Source organism: Molossus molossus, unplaced genomic scaffold (genome assembly GCF_014108415.1).
Source record: "Molossus molossus isolate mMolMol1 unplaced genomic scaffold, mMolMol1.p scaffold_m16_p_1, whole genome shotgun sequence".
Taxonomy (NCBI): Eukaryota; Metazoa; Chordata; class Mammalia; order Chiroptera; family Molossidae; genus Molossus; species Molossus molossus.
The window spans coordinates 181,778,676-181,802,728 of NW_023425344.1; the positions used below are offsets into that span (position 1 = coordinate 181,778,676).

Consider the following 24,053-nt stretch of genomic DNA (forward strand, 5'->3'; position numbering starts at 1 on the left):
TAGGAAAGTTTTCTGTCACTATTTCTTTGAATATATTCTCTAACCCTTGCTCATTTACTTCTTCTTCGGGGACTCCTATGATGCAAATATTATTATGTTTCCAGTTGTCCCACAGTTATCTTAAGCTGTCTTCCTGTTTTTTAATAGTTTTTTCCTTTTGTTTTTCTGATTGGTTGATTTTTTCTACCCTGTCTTCTAATTCACTGATCCAGTCATCAGCTTCCTCTACTCTCCTTTTTGACCTTCCAATGTGTTTTTCATTTCTGATATGTCATTTTTTATCTCTTTTTGATGGTTTTTAATTTCCAATTGGCTTATTTTCAGCATCTCTATGGCCTTACACATGCTGTTGAGCTTCCTCAAGATCATGGCTCTGAATTCTAGTTCTGTTAACTTGCTTAACTGCACCTCATTTATCTCATCTTCGATAGAGGTCTCTTGTTCTTTCATTTGGCTTTTGTTTCTGTTTTTCACCATTTTGGCTATCACAGTGGGCTTTGGAGCCTGCCAACTTTTCCCTGTGGGTGTTGGTGTTCTGCTGTTTGTGGCTCCCTCTCCTGGGTTTGGATGAAGCAGGGAGGACCCACTTTAAACACCACTATCAAGTCTTAACTTTCCTGGTTAGAGTTGCTAGCCCATGGAATGGTAGTTATCCTCTAGCTTTTTTTGCCTGGAGGCTATTAGTAGAGGTCACCTGAAGAACCTTGGTTTCTGAGTTGCCTGAAAAAACTCCCTCAGGTGCTCAGCATAAGGGGATTTCCTGAGGTGGGGCAGATGTTGGTTGTTAATGGACCTCAATTAGCATTTCAATGGCCACCTTGTTGGGTTGAATCTCCGAGGGAGGGGCCACCGCCTCTCCCCAGGGCCCTGGGAAGGAGTAAGATGACCAGAGTCCTGCATGGCTGCACTCAGCAAAAGTTCTGAGCACCCTCCAAATCCCGAGTGTCCCCACACAGTTCCAGTCCAGTCTGCCTTCCTTCTGCCAGAGCCCAGGTGAGTGGCTGCTGCCAATTTAGCCTCTGTCCAGACTCAGCGTCGTGGAGCCGCCTTGGACTTTTAACCCGAGGACGCTGCTCCCAGCCAAGGGTGGCCGAGGCTGCGGCACCAGCCGAGGGCATAGCACCCAGGTGAGTTCGCAGGACCCAGCCGAGGGCGTAGCACCCAGTCGAGGCCACAGGACCCAGCCGAGGGCGCAGCTTCCAGCAGAGTCCCCGGGTCCCAGCCGAGTCCACTGGTCCCAGCCTAGGCCGCTGCAGACCGTGGACTCCCGGCCCCCTCTCATGTCCTCGCAAGCCTACCAGGATTGAGTCAGTGTCCCTGGTTATGTGGTCCTCCAAGCTGCCTTTCGGTTGCCCCTTCCTGACGATTTGTCTTTATTTTTGTTGTAAATACAATTTGGTCCTGGGAGATGGTCTGTGTAGCTTCCATTCACTCCGCCGCCATTTTTCTCTTCCTCTGAAATATTCTTTATACAGTGGCTCACACCCTTCCTAATGCCACGGCCCTTTAATACAGTTCCTCATGTTGTACGTGGGCGTATCTGCATGTGGGTGGACCTGCCTGAAGACGGATAGAGGAGTGGTGGCTTTGTTCCTAAGACCATCGGAAATATGTGTTTTCCCATGGTCGTAGGCGACCCCTGTGAAAGGGTTGTTCAATCCCCAAAGGGGTCGCGACTCACAGGCTGAGAACCACTGCTTTATAGCAATCAGTCATGTGACACAGACATAATGCCTTAGGAAAGCACCCCTCCTTTCTCTAATCCTTAGCACAAAAGCAATCAATAGTTTATGATATTTACCTCTACATGAAATCCCAGCTTGCCTTTTCAAAGAAAATGTAGACTAAGTCCAGTCTTTGCAAAAACAAGAATTATTTGTAATGTGATATGTAGGACTCATTGAAAATCCTGAGACCTTATTTCTCAGTTAATAAATGGTAAATTAATGGATCAATAAAGCACTTACCCAGCAGAGTGCAAAATAGATGATTTACTGCAAAGGAAACTGACTCACTTCAGTGATAAGTAGATGCAGTACAGGGAAAGAAATGCACATGATCTAGATTTCCCTCCTCTGCCAGGGATTTTTAGCAGAATCGATAGAGGGGGAAAATACTGCACTGCTTCCACCCTTTGGAGAACAAAACCATAAAATGAGAGCAAATAAAGAGAATGCGTTGAAGAAGCCCAGAGTTTTAGCTATTTTCACCACTTATATCAAGATCCAGAGAATACTGGAGTGTTCCTGATCGATGGCCCCAGGGCACCTGGGGCAGTGTGAGGCAAGCAAGGTTGTGCAGCCTATAGTGCTGGCTGATATCAATGTCTTCTTTTTATTTTTTATTTATATGTATTTATTTTTTGTTAATACTCACCTGAGGATATTTTTTCCACTGAATTTTAGAGAGAATGGAAGGGATGGGAGGGGGTGGGGAGGTGGGCAGGTGGGGAGAGAAACACTGAGACACATTAATTGGTTGCCTCCTGCATGCATCTGAACCATGGCTGGGGATTGAACCTCCAACCCAGGTATGTGCCCTTGACTGGTAATTGAACCCACGATCCTTTGGTGTGTGGCCCAACACTAACCACTGAGCATGCTGGCCAGGGCCAATGTCTTCTTTTTAATGTGTTGCCAGCCACAGGTAAACTGTCATTGTACCAAGCTTCTCAATGCCTCCTTCCATGCCACAGCAAAAGAAACAACCATCAAAACAGAAAGGGATCCCACTATATGGGAGACCATAATCACCAATGATGCATCAGATAAGGGGTTAATTTCCAAAATATATAGAGTGCTCATACAACTCAACAAAAGGAAGACAAAGAACCCAATTAAAAAATGGGCAGAGGCCCTGGCCAGTTTGGCTCAGCAGCTGGAGTGTCGGCCTGCGGACCTGAGAGTCCCGGGTTCAGTTCCCACTAGGGGCATGTACCAAAAAAAAAAAAAAGGGCAGAGGACCTAAATAGACACCTCTCCAAACAGGACATACAAATGGCCAAGGGACAAATGAAGAAATGCTCAATGTCACTAACCATCAGACAGATGCAAATTAAAACAATGATGAGGTATCACCTCACACCAGCCAGAATGACTGCTATCAACAAATCATCAAACAGTAAGTGCTGGAGAGGGTGTGGAGAAAAGGGGACTCTAGTACACTGCTGGTGGGAATGCAAACACTATGGTGTTACCTCAAAACGTTAAAAATTGAACTGCCATTTGACCCAGTGATCCATCCCACTTTTAGGAATATACCCTAAGAAATCTGAAACACCAATCAGAAAGAATATATGTATCCCTATGTTCATAGCAACACATTTACAATAGCTAAGACCTGGAAACAACCCAAGTGTCCGTCAGTAGATGAGTGGATTTAAATGCTGTGGTACATGTACACAATGGAATACTATGCAGCTATAAGAAAGAAAGATCTCTTATCTCTTATCCTTTGAGATGGCATGGAAGGACCTGGGGAGTATTATGCTAAGTGAAACAAGCCAAGTGGAGAAAGACAAATATCACATGATCTCACTTATTTGTGAAATATAATGAGCTAAACAAACTGCTGAACAAAATTAACCCAGAGACACAGAGGTGGGGTACAGACTGACAAGCTTCAGAGGAGGGGGGGCTGAGAGGGAAGAGATAAACCACAGAACTTACATGCATGTATGCATGACCAAAGAACATAGACAACAAAGCTGGGGATGGGACAGGGTGGAAGGGGAAGAGGGTATCAATGGGGAAAAAAAAGAGAAATATCTGTAACAAAAATAAATAAAATAAATAAACAAACAGAAATGGTAAGCAACATGTCCTTTTTGCATAAAGAAAATAGAAGTTCTATTGACAAAAAAGTAATGTAGAGTATAATACAAGAATGAAGAAAAGTGAGATAATTATAAGCAAATGCAGTGTCATTGAGGTACATGTAATACCACTTAAGTTTATATGATGATTTATACTTTACAAAACATGCCTACAATTATCTCATTAAAATCTCAACAACACTGTGGGGTAGGTATTTTTATATTTCACAGACAAGAAAACAGTCTTAGATCATACAAATGGCGTGAGGCAAAACACCGAATGAAACTGGTCTTTTAAGTGCAGTGCTCTTCCATTAGAGAAGATTTACAGCCAGTTAGCAAGCAAGGCAATAACGGCATATAGTTGAGATTATCCTTGAAAGCCTGTTTAAATGCCCATAAAGTCAGAACTGTAATTGCACCAGTACAACCTAGCTAGTTTTCCCTCCAGCACTGGGACAGACTCTATTTCTTCAAATGAATGTGAATGAAGTAAGACTATTTCTTCAAATGAATGTGAATGAAGTAAGCTGGTTATAGTGTGCCCCCAAATTAATATTCTTTTATACATTAGAATCACACTCAATGCAGTCTGATTCTAGATGACTGGACTGCTGTCTATGAGAGAAAGACCAAAGGAATAGCAGAATCACCATCACCCTCTTCATAGGTCATGGCTAACCGAGCCAAAAGCAGGCAAAAAGAGACACCTTAAAAATTTTCTATCTCCTGCATATACAGCTGAATTCCAGTGAGTCAAGTAAACAGACATTCTGTGACTCTACTTGTTCTATAGTTATATCAAGTACCCATTCATTGATTCAGACATACACTGAATGCCTACTGTTCTGGGTGCTGGGGAACAAAACAGTCTTGTCTTCAGAGTTTGCAGTCAATAGAAGCAATAATTGGATTAAACAGGTTTGATCCAATTTCACAAAGTTTTACTGAATGCCTATCCCTGTGATAATTTCTTGAGGAAACTGAGATGAATATGTAAGGCCCTGGCTCAGGACTTTCAATTTCACAAGATAAGCAGGTGTATAACACAGGCATTCCAGGCAGGGCATGCTGGGAGAAGGAAGGACTGGTAGTCCCATTTGACTGCATTGAGGGTCCAATATAGCTGAATCACATAAGTACAATGGAAAATGAAAGGAGAAAAATTAAATGGGGTGGGGCAAGAACCCATCCACTTCTCTCCATCTTTTCTGCTTATATCCAAGTCAAAACCATCATTGTTCCTGCCCACAAAAGAAGACTCTATCTCCCAGTTTCTTTTGCAGTTAGAATTGGGCCAATGTGAATGGATTCTGGACACCGGGTAAATGCCAAAGTGTTTAGATCACTTCTAGGCCTGGTCATAAAACTCCTAAGCAATCATTCACTCACTCTTCCCCTTCCTAATGACTGTACAGATAGCAATGTCAAAATATAGATGGAGCCTGGATGTTTAAGTCACCACTTGAGAGTCGCCTAGGAGAGCTGCCCAGTAACTACACTGCTTTGTAACACACAAAAATAAACCTCTGTAATGTAAGACATTGATTTTTTAAATATTTCTTTCTAAGGCACAGCTTAGCCTTTCTCAATACCTCCCTAAATGGTCTCTAATTCTCCTCTGCTTCATTTGAATGCACACAACTGCAAAAATAATCCTCTTAAAACACAAATTAGATCACAATGCTCCTGTTTGTTAAGACTTCCAAGGCTTCCTGATGCACAGAATAAAATCCAAATTCTTTAACAGGGACTACATGGCCTTGCATCATCTCGTCTCTGCCTTTCTTTCCAATTTCATCTCAAATCACTCTCTCTCCTCATTTATTAGATTCTGGCCACTTGTTTTCTTTTCGTTCCTTTCTTGAACCAGAGCCTATGCCCACTGTTCTTCCTTTTACGTATAACATTCTTCCTCTTATTTTTGCTCTTCACATGGCCATTATAGTGTCACATTGTAGTATTTCACTTAAATGGCAGCTTCAGAAAAAGACCTTCTCTGACCTTCTATTTTATGGGAGGTTCCTCCTTTTTTGTCTCACTCAAACTCTTGTTTGCTTCACAAGCAGCCTATATATGCCCTCTGAAAAATTTAACTTTTATCAGAATCAGGGGATCTTACAACAACTTTAAGTCCCCCAAGAAGGGTCAGTTTGGAATTCCTCTCTATCATATCCTCTGACTTTGGCAATGTTGTAGCAGGGTATGAACTGGCTAATATACACATTTTAGTTTCAGGCTCATCAATGGGGTGTATATTTGTGGGTTTCATTAGTCTTCTCAACTTGCTAAACAATGCTTAACATAATCTGAACACTCCAATAAAGATATTTTTTGTGTTCTTATGTCAGAATCATGTGATCTTATTAACGACAATAATTTCAGATAATTTTTCATAAAATTTTTAAATAATTTCATTGAGTTTTTTGTTGTTGTTAATCCTCACCTGTGGATATTTTTTCCATTGATTTTTAGAAAGGGAGGGAGGGAGAAGGAAGGGGAGAGAAAGAGAGAGAGAGAGAGAAACGTCAATGAGAGACAGACTCATCGAATGGCTGCCTCCTGCATGTGCTCTGACTGGGTCCATGCCTTTGACTGGAAGTTGAACCCAAGACCGTTCGGTGCTCAAGCCAACCACTGAGCCACACCAGCCAGGGCTCACTGAATTTTTCTTAACCAGTCATATTAGTATTTACTTTACAGTGCCTATTGTATTTGTGGCCACCCCTCCAAGGAAGGCAGATGGCAAAATGGAAAAAGCTTGGGCCCTTTTAAATGAATCAGAAGTGGATTCAGATAACCACTTCTAGCACCACTCATTTCCCCAGGCTACTAAGTCTCCATAAGATGGGGATAATACTACTGTCCAAGTATTACTGTGAAATTGCTGTGTGACGATAATGTGTAAAGGCAGCAAGGGTTTTCCTTTATCCAGTCTGATGCTGCCATATTAGTTTTTTATTAACAGTGACACCTGCAGGTGGAATCCTGTGGTGAAAGTCAAGGTTGATAAAGATTTTCCTAGGCACCACTCATGTTTTCCTTCCTTAAAATACCTTAAAAGGATTTAAATGATAAGGTAGGCCCACCTGGCTGGTGTAACTCAGTGGCTGAGTGTCAACCCATGCACCAAGAGGCCACAGGTTCAATTCCCGGTCAGGTTGTGGGCCCAATCCCCAGTGGGGGGCATGCAGGAGGCCGCCAATCATGTTCTCTCTCATCGATGTTTCTCTCTCTCTCTCTCTCTCTCTCTCTCCCCTTTGCCCCCTTCCTCTCTCTCTAAAATCAATAAAGAAAAAAATCAATTAAAATAAATAAATTATAGGGTAGGCTCTGGCCAGTTTGGCTCAGCAGTTAGAGTGTCGGCCCTTGGACTGAAGAGTCGTGGGTTCGATTCCCAGTCAAGGGCATGTACTTGAGTTGCAGGTTTGATCCCCAGACCTGGTCAGGGTTGTAGAGGAGGCAACCAATAGACGTATCTGTCTCACATCGATGTTTCTCTCTTTCTTCTTCCCTCCCTTCCACTCTATCTGGTAATTAGTGGAAAGATGTCCTCAGTGAGGATTAACAGAAATAAATAAATAAATAAATTGTAAGGTAGTCACACTTCTTAAATCACTATCTACATTTCTGAAAATGTTGACTCAGCACTTTAAAAAAAAACTTATAATTTGAAATACAGTTGTCCCTTCAACAATTTGGGGGGTTAGGGAAACTGACCAACCACACAATAGAAAATCCATGTATAACTTAAGTTGGCCCTCTGCATATGCCATTTCCTAACCACTTACAACCTGCACATTTCAAATCCATGTTGTTCAAGGGTCAACTGTAATTAGAGATTCATAGGAAAGTGCAAAAGTACTATACAGAGAAGTTCCCTTCACCCAGTTTGCCCCAGTGGTAACATCTTAAATAACTAGAGTACAATATCAAAACCAGGAAAATGACATTGGTACAATCCATAGAGCTTATCAAATTTTACCAGTTTTACATGCACTCCTGTGTGTGTGTGTGTGTGTGTGTGTGTGTGTATAGATCTATGCAATTCTATCACCTGAGGAGATTCACGACCCAGCACTGCTTTGTCTCTTATGGTTGCTATGCTCTTTCAAAAACCTAATAATAAAAACAATATTTATAATAAGATATCTGCTTTTTTTTTAGTTCCTCTTTTTCTCCTTCTTTTAATATTTTTTCTTTATTGATTTTAGAAAGGAAGGGAGAGGGAGAGAGAGATAGAAACATTGATGAGAGAGAACGACTGGCTGCCTCCTGCATGCCCCCCACTGGGGATTTGGCCCAAACCTGGGCCTGTGTCCTGACCAGGAATCGAACGGGCAACTTATTGGTGCATGGGTCGATCGATGCTCAACCACTGAGCCACACTGGCTGGACTCCCTGCATTTATTTATTTGTTTGTTTTTTAAATAATAGTTTATTGAATTTTAGAGACAGAGAGGAAGAGAGGAGAGAGAAACATTGATGTGAGAGCACAACATCAATCAACTGCCTCCTGCACACCCCGCACTGGGGTTCAATCCCACAATCAGGGCATGTGCCCCGACGGAGAATCAAACCAGCAATCTTTTGGTACATAGGATGATGCCCAACCAGATGAGCCACATCGGTCAGGGCCACACCCTATTATTCAGACTGATAAACTTGGGTATAATTTCCCAAAACACCATAACATTTTCCAAAAGCAAGTGCTAGCCTTTATTCTAATCGAGACAAGCATAAAAGATTCCTGGTAGACAGCAAAACAACTCTTCTCTCTAGGTCTACACCTGCTGTCAGAGTGAGCAGCAGCAGGCTACTGGATGAGGTATTGGCCGTGTGCAAGTTGTTATGATAATTTTCTCCAGCAAACTGATTTTTAAAGATTTATAAAACATAGACATTCAAAGTATAAGTGTCTTTATAAAACAGCATCATTTAACACTTTGTTTATAAAATATATTCACTTTGGTCTTGACTCAGAACATACAAAGTTGGAGAAATATTATTTGCCCTTTGAAGTAGCTAAAAAAGCAGTCACACTAAATACTGGTATGTTTTTTGCTTGTTGGTGGAGAATGTTTGTTGTTATTTTTAACTATAGTGGTTGTCCAATGAGTAAAATTTTTAAAAAATGTTAATTAAACTCAAATTCAGAAATGAATTCCATTCACAAGAGCATTCAGATTCAAAGTAGGGTAATTTTTCTCAAAATGAAGACCGCAGCAGGCCTCTGTGAGGAAAAAAGGAGACAAAAGCTACAGAGCTCAGCCCTTTTTGAAACCTGATGTCACACTGATACAAGGCATCAGAACACACAGTCACACCAACATCTTTTTTCCAATTATCCTTCTTCCATCCACCTGGCCCCTGCTCCCACTCACTGCTTATGCAAGATCAGAGAGCAAGAACCAGATTATTTATAGAATCTGTGAAACAAAGAAAATATTATACCTGCTCTCTCTCTCCTAAAAATAGGAAAATCACTATACTTTGTTTTGTTATTATATGTCAGAAACACAGAGAAGCCTCCAAGAAAATACACAAATGAAAAAGTTGAGAACAATAATGTGTTAATTTAAATTAATTATAGGTTGAAGTTTTGAACCTAGCTGGTTAAAATGACAGTCTTCTTACGACTCTAGACATAACTAAGAGGAGAATGTGACCTAAAAGTTTTTGCTATGCTAAACTTCTACATTCAATAAAAAAATTATCAGCACCCAAGATGGGAAAGTTGGAATATTTTCTAGCTCTTCCTGAATCTAGTCTTACAGGTATAATATTTCATTATTTTACTGCAAGTAACATGAACGCTCTGCATTTCAGAAAATACATATAAAATGTAAATATAAAAACATACTCCAAAGCAACTCATATACAATGTATTTTCTCCATTTGTTAGACAATATATAGTTTATAACACAAATAGCCATATAGGAAAGAAGATAAGTTCACTCCCTTAAGGTCTCTAAAGACCCAAGATTATATGTTGCCTCTCTGCTTTATATCTTATTTATCTCATACAAAAGCCGAAATTTCACACAGAAATAATTATTATATGCAAATCAGTTGACTGTGCTGTGGGTAGTCTTAGTCCTTTGACTAGGCAACACTGACAACACTTTAGAATATAAAACTTCCATTAACAGGCAGTAATGTCTATGTGTTGTCCTTTGCAGATAAAAATGATACACTAATATATATATATGTTTATATATATATATATTTTTTTATCCTCACCCGAGGACATTTTTCCATTTTTTGTTCAGATAGAGTGGGAGGGAGAGAGAGGAACGGAGAGAGAGAGAGAAACATCGACGCGAAAGGAACACATCGAGTGGCTGCCATCCGCATGACCGACCAGGACCGGGGACAAACTGCAACCGAGGTATGCGCCCCTAGCGGGAACTGAACCTGGGTCTCTCAGGACCGCAGGCCGACGCTCTAACCGCTGAGCCAAACCAGCCAGGGCTACACTAATATATTTTTATTATTAATCTATGTGTGGCTTCGTTTATCTTTTCAGTGGTAGTAATTATTTTGCATTAAGCTCTGGCCAAGTTTTCTCTGAGACCAACAGAATCTTCTGAAATATAGCTGGTTGGGTTAGGGATGCAATTTGTGGTAAACTAATAAGACCCTTATAATGCCTCAATAACTGATGCTCTAAGGAAATGATTCATTGACCACAGATAAAGCAGAGCTAACAATCTTCACTGACTGCTGACCCATAGTATATTAAATATGATATGCAGCTCTCCAGCCCTCAAAGATACATCACCTAGTTGGACATTTCCTTCTGGTCAACATTAGCTATAGGAGTTACATAATTTGAACTATCAGCAGTTCTATATCAGATGAATCACAGCAGGAACAGTAAAATCTATTACATGATGAACAAACCTAAAACTCCAATGAAGTATGTTCATCCAGAAGGAAGGAAACACACACACACAGACACTGTCATCATCAGTTAATTTTACCACATTCCTCAGAATGTATTAAAATAGAATTATTCTAGGGACCCCCCCCCCCATAGTCATTTACAACAACCTCAAAACTACAATAAGTGATAACAGAGAGAATAATTAGCCCACAGAACTCACAAAGATGATTACCTGATAGTCTGGTTTTGTAAAATAATCCAAAGAGGAGATGTGGTCCAGAAAGATGCTGAATTCTGGAGGGAGATGTTTCAACATAAGCCTGTGGTCATACCTCTCCTTAATAGAGCCCACTTGCTCCTGAGAAGAAAAGAGAAATGGAACCCAAGTCAATTTCTCTTGGCAGCTACACATTAAGAGCCTCTCAGAAACAGTCTCAAGGGCATGTACTGGGGAATGAGATTGTGGATAATTCTATATAAAGCAAGAACTGAATTCATACTAATAGCTTAATGCACACCACTTTAGCGGGGTGAGGGGCTGGGTGCTTTAATGTAGAACCAAAGTGTAGCACAGAGTTCTGCATCAGTGAATCGATAAAACTCCCAAAGAAAAAGTTGATCTTAAATCTAGTCTACATTTTGTTATCAACATAGGTGTTTATAGTTTTCAAATCAAACATTATAATGTGACAATTAAAATGAAGAGTTTCATTGATTTATTAAAAAATAAAGAGAGAACTAGTGAAAATAAAAACTAAGAGGGAGGACTAGAAATCAAATCATAACTAGAAGTTATAATTGTACTTACATTAGTACCTATTTCTGTGTACATAAAAATGTCCAAATTAATTAGATCTCAAATATCAGCTTATAGAGACAAAAAAAAAAAATACATGTTGAGTATGATATAGTGAAAATGCTTGTAAATTTTAATTCTTATACATCAATATATTCTCAACAAAAATGCCTACCAAGGAGGAATTTTTATTCTTTCCTCTACCCAAAACTGACATTTCCAAAATTACCTTGTCCTTTATTTTTCTCCATGGCAGTTGGCCAACCACAAACTCCACCAACATGTAGAATAAGGACCAAAGGTCATCATGTCTTCCCATTTCCTTCATAAGCAAAACAAAATTCAGTCATATTATATGATAAAAATAATATATTAATAGCCCATTAATAAATGAATTAATTATGAAGTAAGAGAAGGGAATTGCTAAGGGCTGAGGGAAGTGAAAAAGGAAATTAGTGTTTAGTGGATAGAGAGTTTCAATGTTGCAAAATAAAAAAGTTCTAGAAATCTGTTGCACAATAATGTGAATATACTTAACACTATGTATTGAACACTTTAAAAATGGTTTACAGGCCCTGGCCGGTTTGGCTCAGCGGTTAGAGCGTCGGCCTGCGGTCTGGAGAGACCCGGGTTCGGTTCCCGCTAAGGGCACATACTTCGGTTGCAGTTTGTCCCCGGCCCTGGTTGGTCGTGGGAGTGGCAGCCACTCGATGTGTCCCTTCACGTCGATGTTTCTCTCTCTCTCTCCCTTCCTCTCTCTCCCTCCCACTCTATCTGTACAAAAAAATATCCTCGGGTGAGGATAAAAAAAAAAAAAAAAAATGGTTTACATGTTAAGTTTAATGTTATATGTTTTTTTACCACAATTTAAAAAAAAGAAGTAAAGGAAATACTAAGCCAAAATGAAAAGAAATCTGGAAACAAAATAAGTCAGCTGATGCTCAAGCTTTAGCTTTGGCTATTCTGAAGACATCTGTCATAGGTTTTATCAATCGGAGTTTTATCAATCAGGAAGGAGACAGATGTAAAGGCACTGAACCTACACAACACAAGAGTTGTAACTGAGCAGTTCTCCCTATAGCTACTATATAGCTAGGACCCCCAAAGGGCTATCTTTAGTGCAACATTTGGTAAGTATATTATATTGCTTTTTTTTTTTTCTGTGGAACTTAACCACGATCAAGGGATAAAGTGAGTGGTTAAAAAAGAATATGCCCTGAGAATTTGTTTCCACAGGCCTGCCACTAACTCAGATTTGGTGTTTAAATTTATTCCACTTTTGTGGTCTGGAAAACTAAGCCCAGGAATGAAGTATTTTCTGGGTGATTCTGTCCTGCAGTGATGACTGATATAAACCAAAATCCTCTCGAGATAAAAGAACCTTTAAATTTAGGACTTCTATGAGGCTCACCAAATATAAGCTCATTAAGTGAAATTATAAAATATATTAGAAAGCAGGCTACCATGAGTTAATGCCAACAAAAACTATATAGAATTAGATATTCAACTATTTCAGAAATAGAATTATAGGACACAGAATATAAAATAAGAATGTTTAAACAAACAAAAAATAAAATTAAAGTCATGAGAAAGGAACCATATTTTGTCCAAAAAATAAAATATCAATTATATTTGAAAAAGGACCAAAAAAATCTAGAAATAAAAAGTATAATTATATAAATTAAAAACTCAATGGACAGGTTAAAAAGCTGATCAAACACAGCAAAAAAAAAAAAAAAAAGAATTAATGAACTATAAGAAAGATCTAAAGAAATTATCTAGAATACAACATAGACACACAAAGAGTCAGAAAATCTGAGGCATGAAGGACAGATCAAGAAAGTCTAATATACATCAATTTGGAGATATGAAAAAAAAAAAAAAGGCATAAAGAGAAAGGGAAAGGCAATATTTTAAAAAGTCATGTCTGAGAATCTTCCAGAATCAATGAAAGACATGAATGTTCAGATCTAGGAAGCACAACTACTCCCAAACAGAATAAATATTAACAAATCTACACCTACACCTACACGTTTGAATGTATCCGCAGGACATACCAAAGACAAAAAGAAAATATCAAAAGTAGGCAAAGAAAAGTAAAAATTTAAATACAAGGTAACAACAATTAAGTGGTCAATGATCTTAATAGCAACCACAGAACCAGAAGAAAGTCAAGTAATTTCTTTAAAGTATTGAGGTAAAACAAGTATTAACAAAGGATTAAAATGTAGGACAACAATAAGACAAAATGAAGAGAGTTCAATGTTCTAAAAAGTCCTTATTTTGTTTGGGTATTATTCATCTTAAAAGTTTTAAGGTACCAAAAGAATAGAAATGGAGTGGATTATTTTTAGAAATGACCAAATCAGGATTGCAGAGTATGGAAAAAATATACCAGAATTATCTGGGAATTCTTTTTTAAATTAGACAAGCTCCTGTGAAGGTTTCACTAGTTGCACTCCTGTGTCACCACATAAAACTGACAATCATTGTTGTGAAGTGAGGTATAAAGCATTCTACTTCTCAGGTGTGTCAGGAACCAAGATGAAGGGTACAAACCACTGCTATACAGTATCAAATTTCTCTACCAAGGGCAGATGAATAACAAATACACAGGTTAACAGAGAAACTTTTAGAACACTCTGCTAGAGAGGCATTTAGAAGAAACCTCTACAAATACATAAAATCTCTAATAGCAACTTTGGAAATGCTTATAGAGCTATTATGATTTCTGAAAATGTTTATGCTTATCTCAAAAAGAATATCATATTTCAAAGATCCAAAGTTGATATAATTCTTTAATAGAGTAATTATAAAGTCTAATAATTATAAAATTTTGTAAGACTCTATCTGCAAAATAAGAGTACTTTCTTTTCAAGGCAGAATAACTGACTAGATATCATAAAATAAAACAACACTGAATCAAACCAAATGAGTTCAAATGCTTGGCAGAGTGCTACCCACTGATAAAAATACTTTTCCCATTTTCAATTTATAATCACCTCATAAGAAACCAAATTAACTGGGGCATAGCATATAAAACCTCAGCATACTCTATTATATTTAACATTGGTCAAATGTTTTTTTTTTGTTTTTCTTTAATCCTCACCCGAGGACATTTTTCCATGTTTTGTTCAGATAGAGTGGGAAGGAGAGAGAGAGAGAGAAACATCAACGTGAAAGGGACACATCGACTGGCTGCCTCCCGCACAACCCAACCAAGGTGGGAACAAACTGCAACCGAGGCACATGCCCCTAGTGGGAACCAAACCCAGGTCTCTCTGGACCACAGGCTGACGCTCTAACCACTGAGCAAAACTGGCTAGGGCTGGTCAAATGTTTTTTTTTTAAATATGTTTTTATTGATTTTTTTTAGAGAGAGAGGAAGGGGAATAGAGATAGAAACATCTATGTGAGAGAGAACCATCAACTGGCCACCTCCTACACCCCCACCCCCACTGGGGATCGAGCCCACAACCTGGGCATGTGCCCTGACCAGGAATCAAACCAGGACCTCTCAGTCCATGGGACAACGTTCAATCCACTGAGCCACACTGGCCGGGCAGCATTGGTTAAATTTTCATTAAAGCAATTTTGGCTTTACAGAACAAAAATAACAAAAAAAATCAAGAAAAGATTTATCGTTATTTATCAAGGAATCACTTGTTAAATTTCTTAATTATATCTAAACAAGTTCAAGGATCGAGAATCCATAAAACACCCACCTTTTCTACTCATAATTAAGGTTCAAGTTAAGACAAAAAGAACCAAAGTAAAAAAAAAAAGGGGGGGGGGGGTTAAGAATTTAACCCAAGAGAAAGGTGTATTTATTAAAATAAAAATTTTAAAGTTGTTTGCATTTGAGATATTCATGAAAACAAAAGATCTGATGGAGAAGGACTATCAGTGATTAGATGCCCATTACAGATAAAATGATGACCGCCGCTACATTTCATTAGGTATTGACAGTATATTCCTAAACAACTTCTAGAAATAGAACACAAATGTTTCATTTCTTCAAAACTCCATATTAAATTCATTAATATTCATTAATATTAATAGGTACTTATTTATACCTATTAAGGTACAAATCTATATCTATACACTTCACTATTATCTTTTTTGGCAAATTCAATTTTATTTACTATGCAGTTGTACACATCTGTTATCCACTACATACCTTACCATGCATTAATATTACGAATGCCTTTCCTTCTGCTCCAAAGCACTTTCCACACCTTTGTATTCTAACATAAAGAAGTCAGTTGAGCCCGGCCAGTGTAGCTCAGTGGTTGGGCATCGATCCATGCACCAAGAGGTTGCTGGTTCAATTCCCAGTCAGGGTGTATGCCCAGATTATTGGCCCAATCCCCAGTGAGGGGCACACACTCACTGGGTGGCCAATAGATATTCTTACTCATTGATGTTTCTCTCTCTCTCTCCCTCTCCCTTCTTCTCTCTCTAATATTAATTAAAAAAAAAATTTTTTTAAATAAGTCAATTGAATTCAAGTCATCAGCATGTTTACACAGATATGACTCAAATTCAGATACTTACTCTGTTCCGATGAGCATTGATTGATGCATAACGAACTGTCCCTCGAAAGCCTGCCACAGCTCTAGGCTACAACAAAACCAAGCAAAGAATAATAAATGAGCTTCAATTAGTAAAAGATTCAGTACACTTGAGTCCATATAGCAGATGTGAAAAACATGCATTACTGTCACAATAAAACACTATTTACATTTCTAACTATATTGTGAAATTATAGAAAATTAGAGATTGTGTTAAAATAGTAATAACATTTTAGTTATCAATGATCCCACTTTTCTACCAACATTTAAAATAAAGTGCCCTGACCGGTTTGGCTCAGCATTTAAGAGTGTCGGGCACTCAGACCAAAGGGTAGAGCATTCGATTTCTGGTCAAGAGCATGTGCCTGGGTTGCAGCTTTGATCCCTGGCCCCGGCTGGGGTAATGCAGGAGACAACCAATAGATGTGTCTCTCTCACACTGATGTTTCTCTCTCTCTCTTTCTTCCACTCTATCTAACAAAATTCATGGAAAAATATCCTTGGGTAAGGACTAACAAAAAAATAATAATAATAAAAAATAAAGTGGCATTTATAACAAATAAACTCTATATAACTATATTAAAATATTTTTTGTATTTAATGGCAAGTCTCAGTAATCAAAAGTTTCTGCAATCTATTTAAATCCCTTTTATTTTTTTAGCTGCCATTAACTGAAAATCATAGTCAAATCTCAATATTTTCCTAAGACATCACGACTAAGACATCACTTTGGTTGATAGAACTCTGAGGTTGGAGATTTCTTTTTTATTTTTTTAACCCTCACCTGAGGATATTTTTCCATTTATCTTCAGATAGAGTGGGGGAGAGAGAGAGAGAGAAAGACAGAGAGAAACATCAATGTGAGAGAGACACATCGACTGGCTGCCTCCTGCAATGACCCTGACCAGGGCTGGGGATGAAACCAAAACTGAGGTACATGCCCTTGACCAGAATCTAACCTGTAACTCTGGTCCTCAGGCTGACGCTCCAATACTGAGCCAAACCGGCCAGGGCTGATATTTCTTTCTAGAAGAAAAATGTGTAAGAGGGTATATATGAAAGCCCTTTTCACTGACTAACATTTCAGAGGTTGTACTTTTATTCATTACTTGACAAGTCTTCACAAACACAAAATTTTTTTTGTAGCATGTAATTCTGCCCAGTTATTTTCATTCCAATAACTGTTAGGATGAACGTATTATCACACTCTGCAGTCAACTATATGGTTAATTGAGCACCTAGACTTCCCCCTGATGGATTCTAGCCAAGACAAGCCCAGGAGACTTTCCAGTTAAGAGCACCCCTGGTCTGGCTCTGACTTTACTTCTGCCACAGGAAAGGTTGAATGAAATAATACCAGGTCGCTCTGGCCGGTTTGGCTCAGCGGTTGGAGCGTCGGCCTGCGGTACAGCGAGATCCGGGTTCGGTTCCCGCTAAGGGCGCATACCTCGGTTGCAGTTTGTCCCCAGCCCTGGTTGGTCGTGAGGGTGGCAGCCACTCGATGTGTCCCTTCACATCGATGTTTCTCTCTCTCTCTCTTCCTCTCTCTCCCTCCCACTCTATCTGAACAAAAAATGGAAAAATGTCCTCAGGTGAGGATAAAAAAAAGAAATAATACCAGGTCAACAAAATTCAGCCACCTTATAAAATGCAGAAAAGACAACTAGACCCAATTGGGGAAAACAGCTATATATACAAATAATTCTAATTCAAAGCAGATTATGATGGACATAATTAGCAAAGTACAATGAGCTGCGAAAGCCAAGGAGTGGAAGGATCAGTTCCATTTGGTGGGAAGGAAGAAGGAAAAATCCCGTGGAAGAAGGAAAAGTCTTGCCTGGCTGGTGTGGCTCAGTGGATTGAGTGTCATCCCATGGACTGAGAAGGTCCCAATTCAATTCCTGGTCAGGGCACATGCCTGGGTTTTGAGTTTGATCCCTAGTAAGGGGCAGGCAGGAGACCAATCTATGTTTCTCTTTCACATCAATGTTTCTCTCTCTCTCTCTCCCTTCTTCTCTAAATAAACCAATATAGACATTAATTAAAAAAAAGGAAAGTCTTAAGAATAGGCAACTTTTAACTGGGCCTTGACATAGGTGATCTTTTGAAACTTCCCTAATTGATGTTACTTTGGCTGACAGCTATGAAAATTACAAATGCATACATTCTTTCTGACCTGGCAATTTCACTTCTAGAAATTTATCTTACAGATATACTTGCATATATGCAGAAATAGTGAATGTACAAATTCATCTACTACATTAGTGTTTGTGATAGCAAAAGACCAGAAGTAACCCAAATGTTCACCAATAGGGGACTGATTAAATAATTACAGTACACTTTATAGCTGCAAAAAAGAAAAAGCTTTATATCTTGATATGGAAAGATCTATATACACTGCTAAGTGACAAATAAGTGCAAAATGTACATCATGCTACCTTTTGAAACAAAAAGGGGAAAATGAGTCCTGGCTGATTTGGCTCAGCAGTTGGAGCGTCAGCCCGTGGACCAAAGGGTCTTGGGTTCGATTCCCAGTCAAGGGCACACTGGGTTGCAGGTTTGATCCCTGGCCCTGGTACAGGTCGTGCTGGAGGCAACCAATTGTTGTGTCTCTCTCACATTGATATTTCTCCCTCTCTTCCACTCTACCTGAAAAAGCAATGAAAAAATAACTTCAGGTGAAGATTTTTAAAAAAGAGAAAAATGAGAATATACATTCATATTTATTGTATATGGATAAAAAAATTATGAAAGAATACATTAAGGAGCTAGTAACAATACAGCTACTTAAAGGTGCAGGGAAGGATAAAGGCAGACAGGAAACAAGTGGATAGGGGTGAAATGGAGATTTGTTTCACTGTTTGCTTTCTAATTTTTTTAAAGTCAGATTTATGAAAGCATAATTTACCTATAGTAAAATTCATACTTTAGGTATACACAGTTCTATGAGTTTTGACAAAGATATATAGTCATATAGCTACCACCGCAATAGAATATTTCTATCACCCCAAGGGTCCCTTAACGTCCTTTGTGATCAATTCCTTCCCCTCACTCCCAGTCTCTGGCAAACTCTGATTTCTGTCAATCACTACTCTTAGAATTGTCTGGGATTTCTTTAGATCTAACCATTCTAATTACTATGTAGCAGTATCTCACTGTGGTTTTCATTTGCATTTCCCTGATAACTAAAGATGCTTGCCCTGGCCAGTTTGGCTCAGCGGTTAGAGCGTCGGCCTGCGGTCCGGAGAGACCCGGGTTCGGTTCCCGCTAAGGGCACGTACCTCGGTTGCAGTTTGTCCCCGGCCCTGGTCGGTTGTGTGGGTGGCAGCCACTCGATGTGTTCCTTTCACGTCGATGTTTCTCTCTCTCTCTCTGTTCCTCTCTCTCCCTCCCACTCTACCTGAACAAAAAATGAAAAAGTGTCCTCGGGTGAGGATAAAAAAATAAATAAATAAATAAATAAATAAATAAATAAATAAATAAATAAATAAAGATGCTTAGCGTTTGTTAATACATCTCTTTGCCATCTGTAGTATCTCTTCTTTGATCAAATGTCTATTCAAAAGTTTTGCTCATTTCTATTTTTAAAAAATTACTGAGTTGTGAGAATCGTTTATAGATTCTGGATATAAGTCCCTTGTCAGATGTGTATTTTGCAAATATTTTTCCCAGTTTGTCGCTTGATTTTTCATTTGCTTAACAGTGTCTTTCAAAAATACTGTGTTAATTTTTTTTAATTTATTGATTTTAGAGAGAGAGGGAAAAGGAGGGGGAAGAAATTTGTTGTTCCACTTATTTATGCACTCATTAGTTGATTCTTGTATGTGCCCTGACTGGGGATCAAACCCATAACCTTGGTGTATCGGGATGACACTCTAACTAACTGAGCTACCCAGCCAGGACAAGTGTAAATTTTGATAGATTTTTAAGTCTTTCATTTTTGCAACATATGAATATAGTATTATCTTTTCAAAATTATATTTTAAAATACCTTTAGAAAAAAATGAGAGTGTTTAAAAATCTAACAGCATGCCTTATTAAAAAAATATCTAGGTATTTGAGTGAAAATGAAAAAGAAAAGAAAAAGTATATTGTACCTAGAAGAATTGGCAGAATTACAACAGGAAGAAGGAAATGCATTTTAAGTAAAACAAAAAAAATCCACAGTGAACAATGCTAAAAGGGAGGAAAATACTGTAAGTGTTAGGGAAAAGAGTTTGTTATGGTTAAAGTAAATGGTAAGAAAAAATAATGGAAACATAAGTTGAAACCAGATTAAGGATAGCCTTGAATGTCATATTAAATTGTTTAATTTACAGTCAAATGGAATTTATAAAAAATTTTTAAGTAGTGAAGTGATATGATTGAGCAAGTGCTTGACGTGTTCACTCTGCCTGAAGTATAAAGGATAAACTGGAAGGAAAGAAGGTAGGGAGATCAATGCGGAAACTATTTTAATAATCCAAACAGGAAACCAGGAGACCTGTACAAGGACAGAAGCAGTATGAATGTGAAGAAGGGGATAGCTGTTAGAGAGAGAATGAGCTCCCAGAAGAGTAAATCTAGAAGCAGAAAGGAAAGACTCTAGGCATGAGCCCAGATTTACTGCTAATCAAAGGGAGGAGACTCAGGAGGGAAAAGTGGCATAGAGAACTTTGTAATAAAATCCCCAGTGGAAATAAAATAGTTGAAATTCTGGAAAGGTAACAGAGCAAATGTTTTTAAAAAGTGTTCTTAATTAGGCCACTACAGCCTTAGGCACACTGGAAGTTTCAGATGAATGGTTAGGAAGGAGAAAATATGGCATTCCAAGAGCTTAGACACAAAGACCAATGTGAGATGCCAGCTGAAGGGCTAAGGAAACTGGGGCATGCTTTAAAGCAAGAGAGAAAAATGAGCATGCAAATTGAAATCATTAAGCAAATAGAAATTCAACTCTGAAACTGTATGAATCAAAGTATCTTTGTATCTCACATCTCTATTTAATGTAACTAATATACCTTTTTATTTTTAAAAAAAATTTTTTAATCCTCACCAGAGGACATTTTTCCATTTTTTGTTAAGACAGAGTGGGAGGGAGGGAGGGAGGGAGGGAGAGAGAGAGAGAGGGAGAGAGAGAGAGAGAGAGACATTGACATGAAACAGACACATCGAGTGGCTGCCACCCGCATTACCAACCAGGGCCTGGGACAAGCTGCAACCAAGGTACGCGCCCTTAGTGGGAACTGAACCCAGGTCTCTCTGGACCGCAGGCTGACACTCTAACCACTGAGCCAAACCGGCCAGGGCTATTTTTTAATTTTAATTAATTTATTTTTGTTACAGATGTTTCTCCTTTTCCCCGCACTGATACACCCTTCACCCACCCTCCCCGCCCTGTCCCCAGCTTTGTGGTCCATATCCATTGTTCACGCATACATGCATATAAGTTCTGTGGTTTATCTCCCCCTGTCCCCCCTCTTCTGGGGGTTGTCAGTCTGTACCCCACTTCCACATCTCTGGGACTACCCCATTCCTCAGACTGTTAGGTTCATTATATGCCACAAATAAGTGAGATCATGTGATTTGTCTTTTTCTGCTTGTTTCACTTAGGATAATACTTTCCAGGTCCCTCCATGTCGTCTCAAAGGATAAGAGATCTTTCTTTCTTACAGCTGCATAGTACTCCATTGTGTATTTGTACCACAGCTTACCAAATTTCAGGTTATACTACAAAGCCACTGTAATCAAAACAGCCTAGCCTGGTACTGGCACAAGAACAAGCACATAGATCAATGGAACAGAACAGAGAACCCAGAAATGGACCCAAGACAATATGCTCAATTCATATTTGACAAAGAGGGCAAGAGCATACAGTGGAGTAAAGACAGCCTCTTTAATAAATGGTGTTGGGAAAATAGGACAGCTACATGCAAAAAAATGAAACTAGGCCATCAACTTACACCATACACAAAAATAAACTCAAAATGGAAAAAAGACTTAAGTGTGATTCATGAATCCATAAAAATCCTAGAAGAAACTGTAGGCAACAAAATTTCAGACATAATACGCAGCAGAATTTTCACTGATATATCACCTAAGGCAACAGAAACAAAGGAGAAAATGAACACATAGGGCTACATCAAATTCAAAAGCTTCTGCACAGCAAAAGAAACAATCTCCAAAATGGAAAGGCAACCCACTCTATGGGAGAGCATAATTGCCAATGATACATCAGATAAGGGGTTAATTTCCAATATGGAGAGAGTGCTCATACAGCTCATCAAAAGGAAGACAAAGAACCCAATTAAAAAAGGTCAGAGGAACTAGACACCTCTCCAAACAGGACATACCAATGGCCAAGAGACATATGAAGAAATGCTCAACTCACTAATCATCAGAGAGATGCAAATTAAAACAACAATGAGGTATCACCTCACAACTGTCAGAATGGCCGCCATCAACAAATCATCAAACAACAAGTGTTGGCGAGGGTGTGGAGAAAAGGGGACTATAGTACACTGCTGGTGGGAATGTAAACTGGTGCAGCCACCATGGAAAACAATATGGTATTACCTCAAAAAATTAAAAATTGCACTGCCATTTGACCCAGTGATCCCACTTCTAGGAATATACCCTAAGAAGCCTGAAACACCAATCAGAAAGAATATATATATCCCCATGTTCATAGCAGCACTATTTACAATAGATAATATCTGGAAACAGCCCAAATGTCCATCAGTAACTAATATATCTTTTTAATGGTGATAAATAATACAGGATCTCAAAACCAACCACATAAACAAATCACTGGTGTCACAGATACTATCCATCACCCTGTCTATGATGCATGCTGACTGATGATCCTATACCACAAGCTTGGTAGATAAATACACATTATGTTTTCAGGGTATTTCTTTGTGGTGAAGAAACAGTTTTGTATCCTGATGTTGTATCCTGGTGTTGGTTATAATGAATGAATCCATACATGTCATATACCACTCCCCCTACTTCTAAGAAAAAAAATGTGTGTAAAAAACAGTGAAATCTGACTCAGGACTATACTTGAGTTAATAATAGTATACCAATATCAATTACCTAGTTTTGACAATGTACTAGGATTACGTAAGATATTATCATTGGAGGAAGCTCCAGTGAAGCTTCCTCCAATGATAATATCTTATGTAATCATGGTATAGTTACCATGAAGAGCACATGGTAACTATAGCATTTTACAAAGCTCCCTGAATCTGTTTTATACTCCAGACAACTACCCTTTCGTCTACAGACGAAAGCAAAGCAAGGGACTGGTTAATGCAAAATTAAGAACAGAGTTTGTCTAGGGCTGCAATGGCCAATATAACAGCAACTTCAAGCTAAATGAAATTTGAAACTGAGTTGGTCACAATTCAAGTGCTCAATAGGCACATGTGGCTACCAAATCAGTCAGTGCAGATACAGAACATTTCCACCCTCATAGTAAGTTCCACTGGGCAGTGCTGCTTGAGAAAAAAAAAAGAGATGCAATCAGGAAAGGACCATAACACGCTTCTATGGTAGTAATGAGCTATTTCTTAACCTAGATAGAGGTCATGGTGTCCTAATATTCTTACTTAAAATTTATATAAAATTTATATACACTCTTTTAGAATATAAATGGCAAGATGAAAAAATCAAGATACTAGTTCCCTGTATCTGTGTCCACTTACTCTGCCTTTTCCCAGTTACAATGGAAAAGTGTTCCTGCTCTTACATAATAGATTAACCTCACCATTTGTGACGGGATTTCTTCCCGTCAGCTATGCAAGAACTTGGCTCCTATAATTGTTCCTGCTCTGTCCTACATTATCATCAGTTTTTCCACATCTCCTGGAGCATTACCACAAGCATGCTATAATAACCACCATTTTTAATTTTATTATTATTATTTATTTTTTTTTTTTAGTCCTCACCCGAAGATATTCTTCCATTGATTTCTAGATAGAATTTTTAAAAATACCA

The 24,053-nt window shown here is 38.7% G+C and overlaps 1 protein-coding gene across 10 annotated transcripts in view; it reads right to left on the reverse strand.

The window, feature by feature from the left end:
* TTBK2 (tau tubulin kinase 2) overlaps positions 1–24,053 on the reverse strand; it is a 170,361-nt gene that overhangs the window by 46,591 nt on the left and 99,717 nt on the right. For 9 of the 10 annotated variants that reach the window (XM_036261868.1, XM_036261851.1, XM_036261858.1 and 6 more), the window contains 3 exons: positions 16,057–16,122; positions 11,729–11,821; positions 10,936–11,061 (listed from right to left, as the gene is read on the reverse strand). In XM_036261868.1, the coding sequence (XP_036117761.1) occupies positions 10,936–11,061; positions 11,729–11,818 (216 nt within the window). In that variant the 5' untranslated portion in view covers positions 11,819–11,821; positions 16,057–16,122. Of the gene's footprint in view, positions 1–10,935; positions 11,062–11,511; positions 11,571–11,728; positions 11,822–16,056; positions 16,123–24,053 lie in introns of those variants that run through there. The other variant, XM_036261874.1, reaches the window with a different exon arrangement.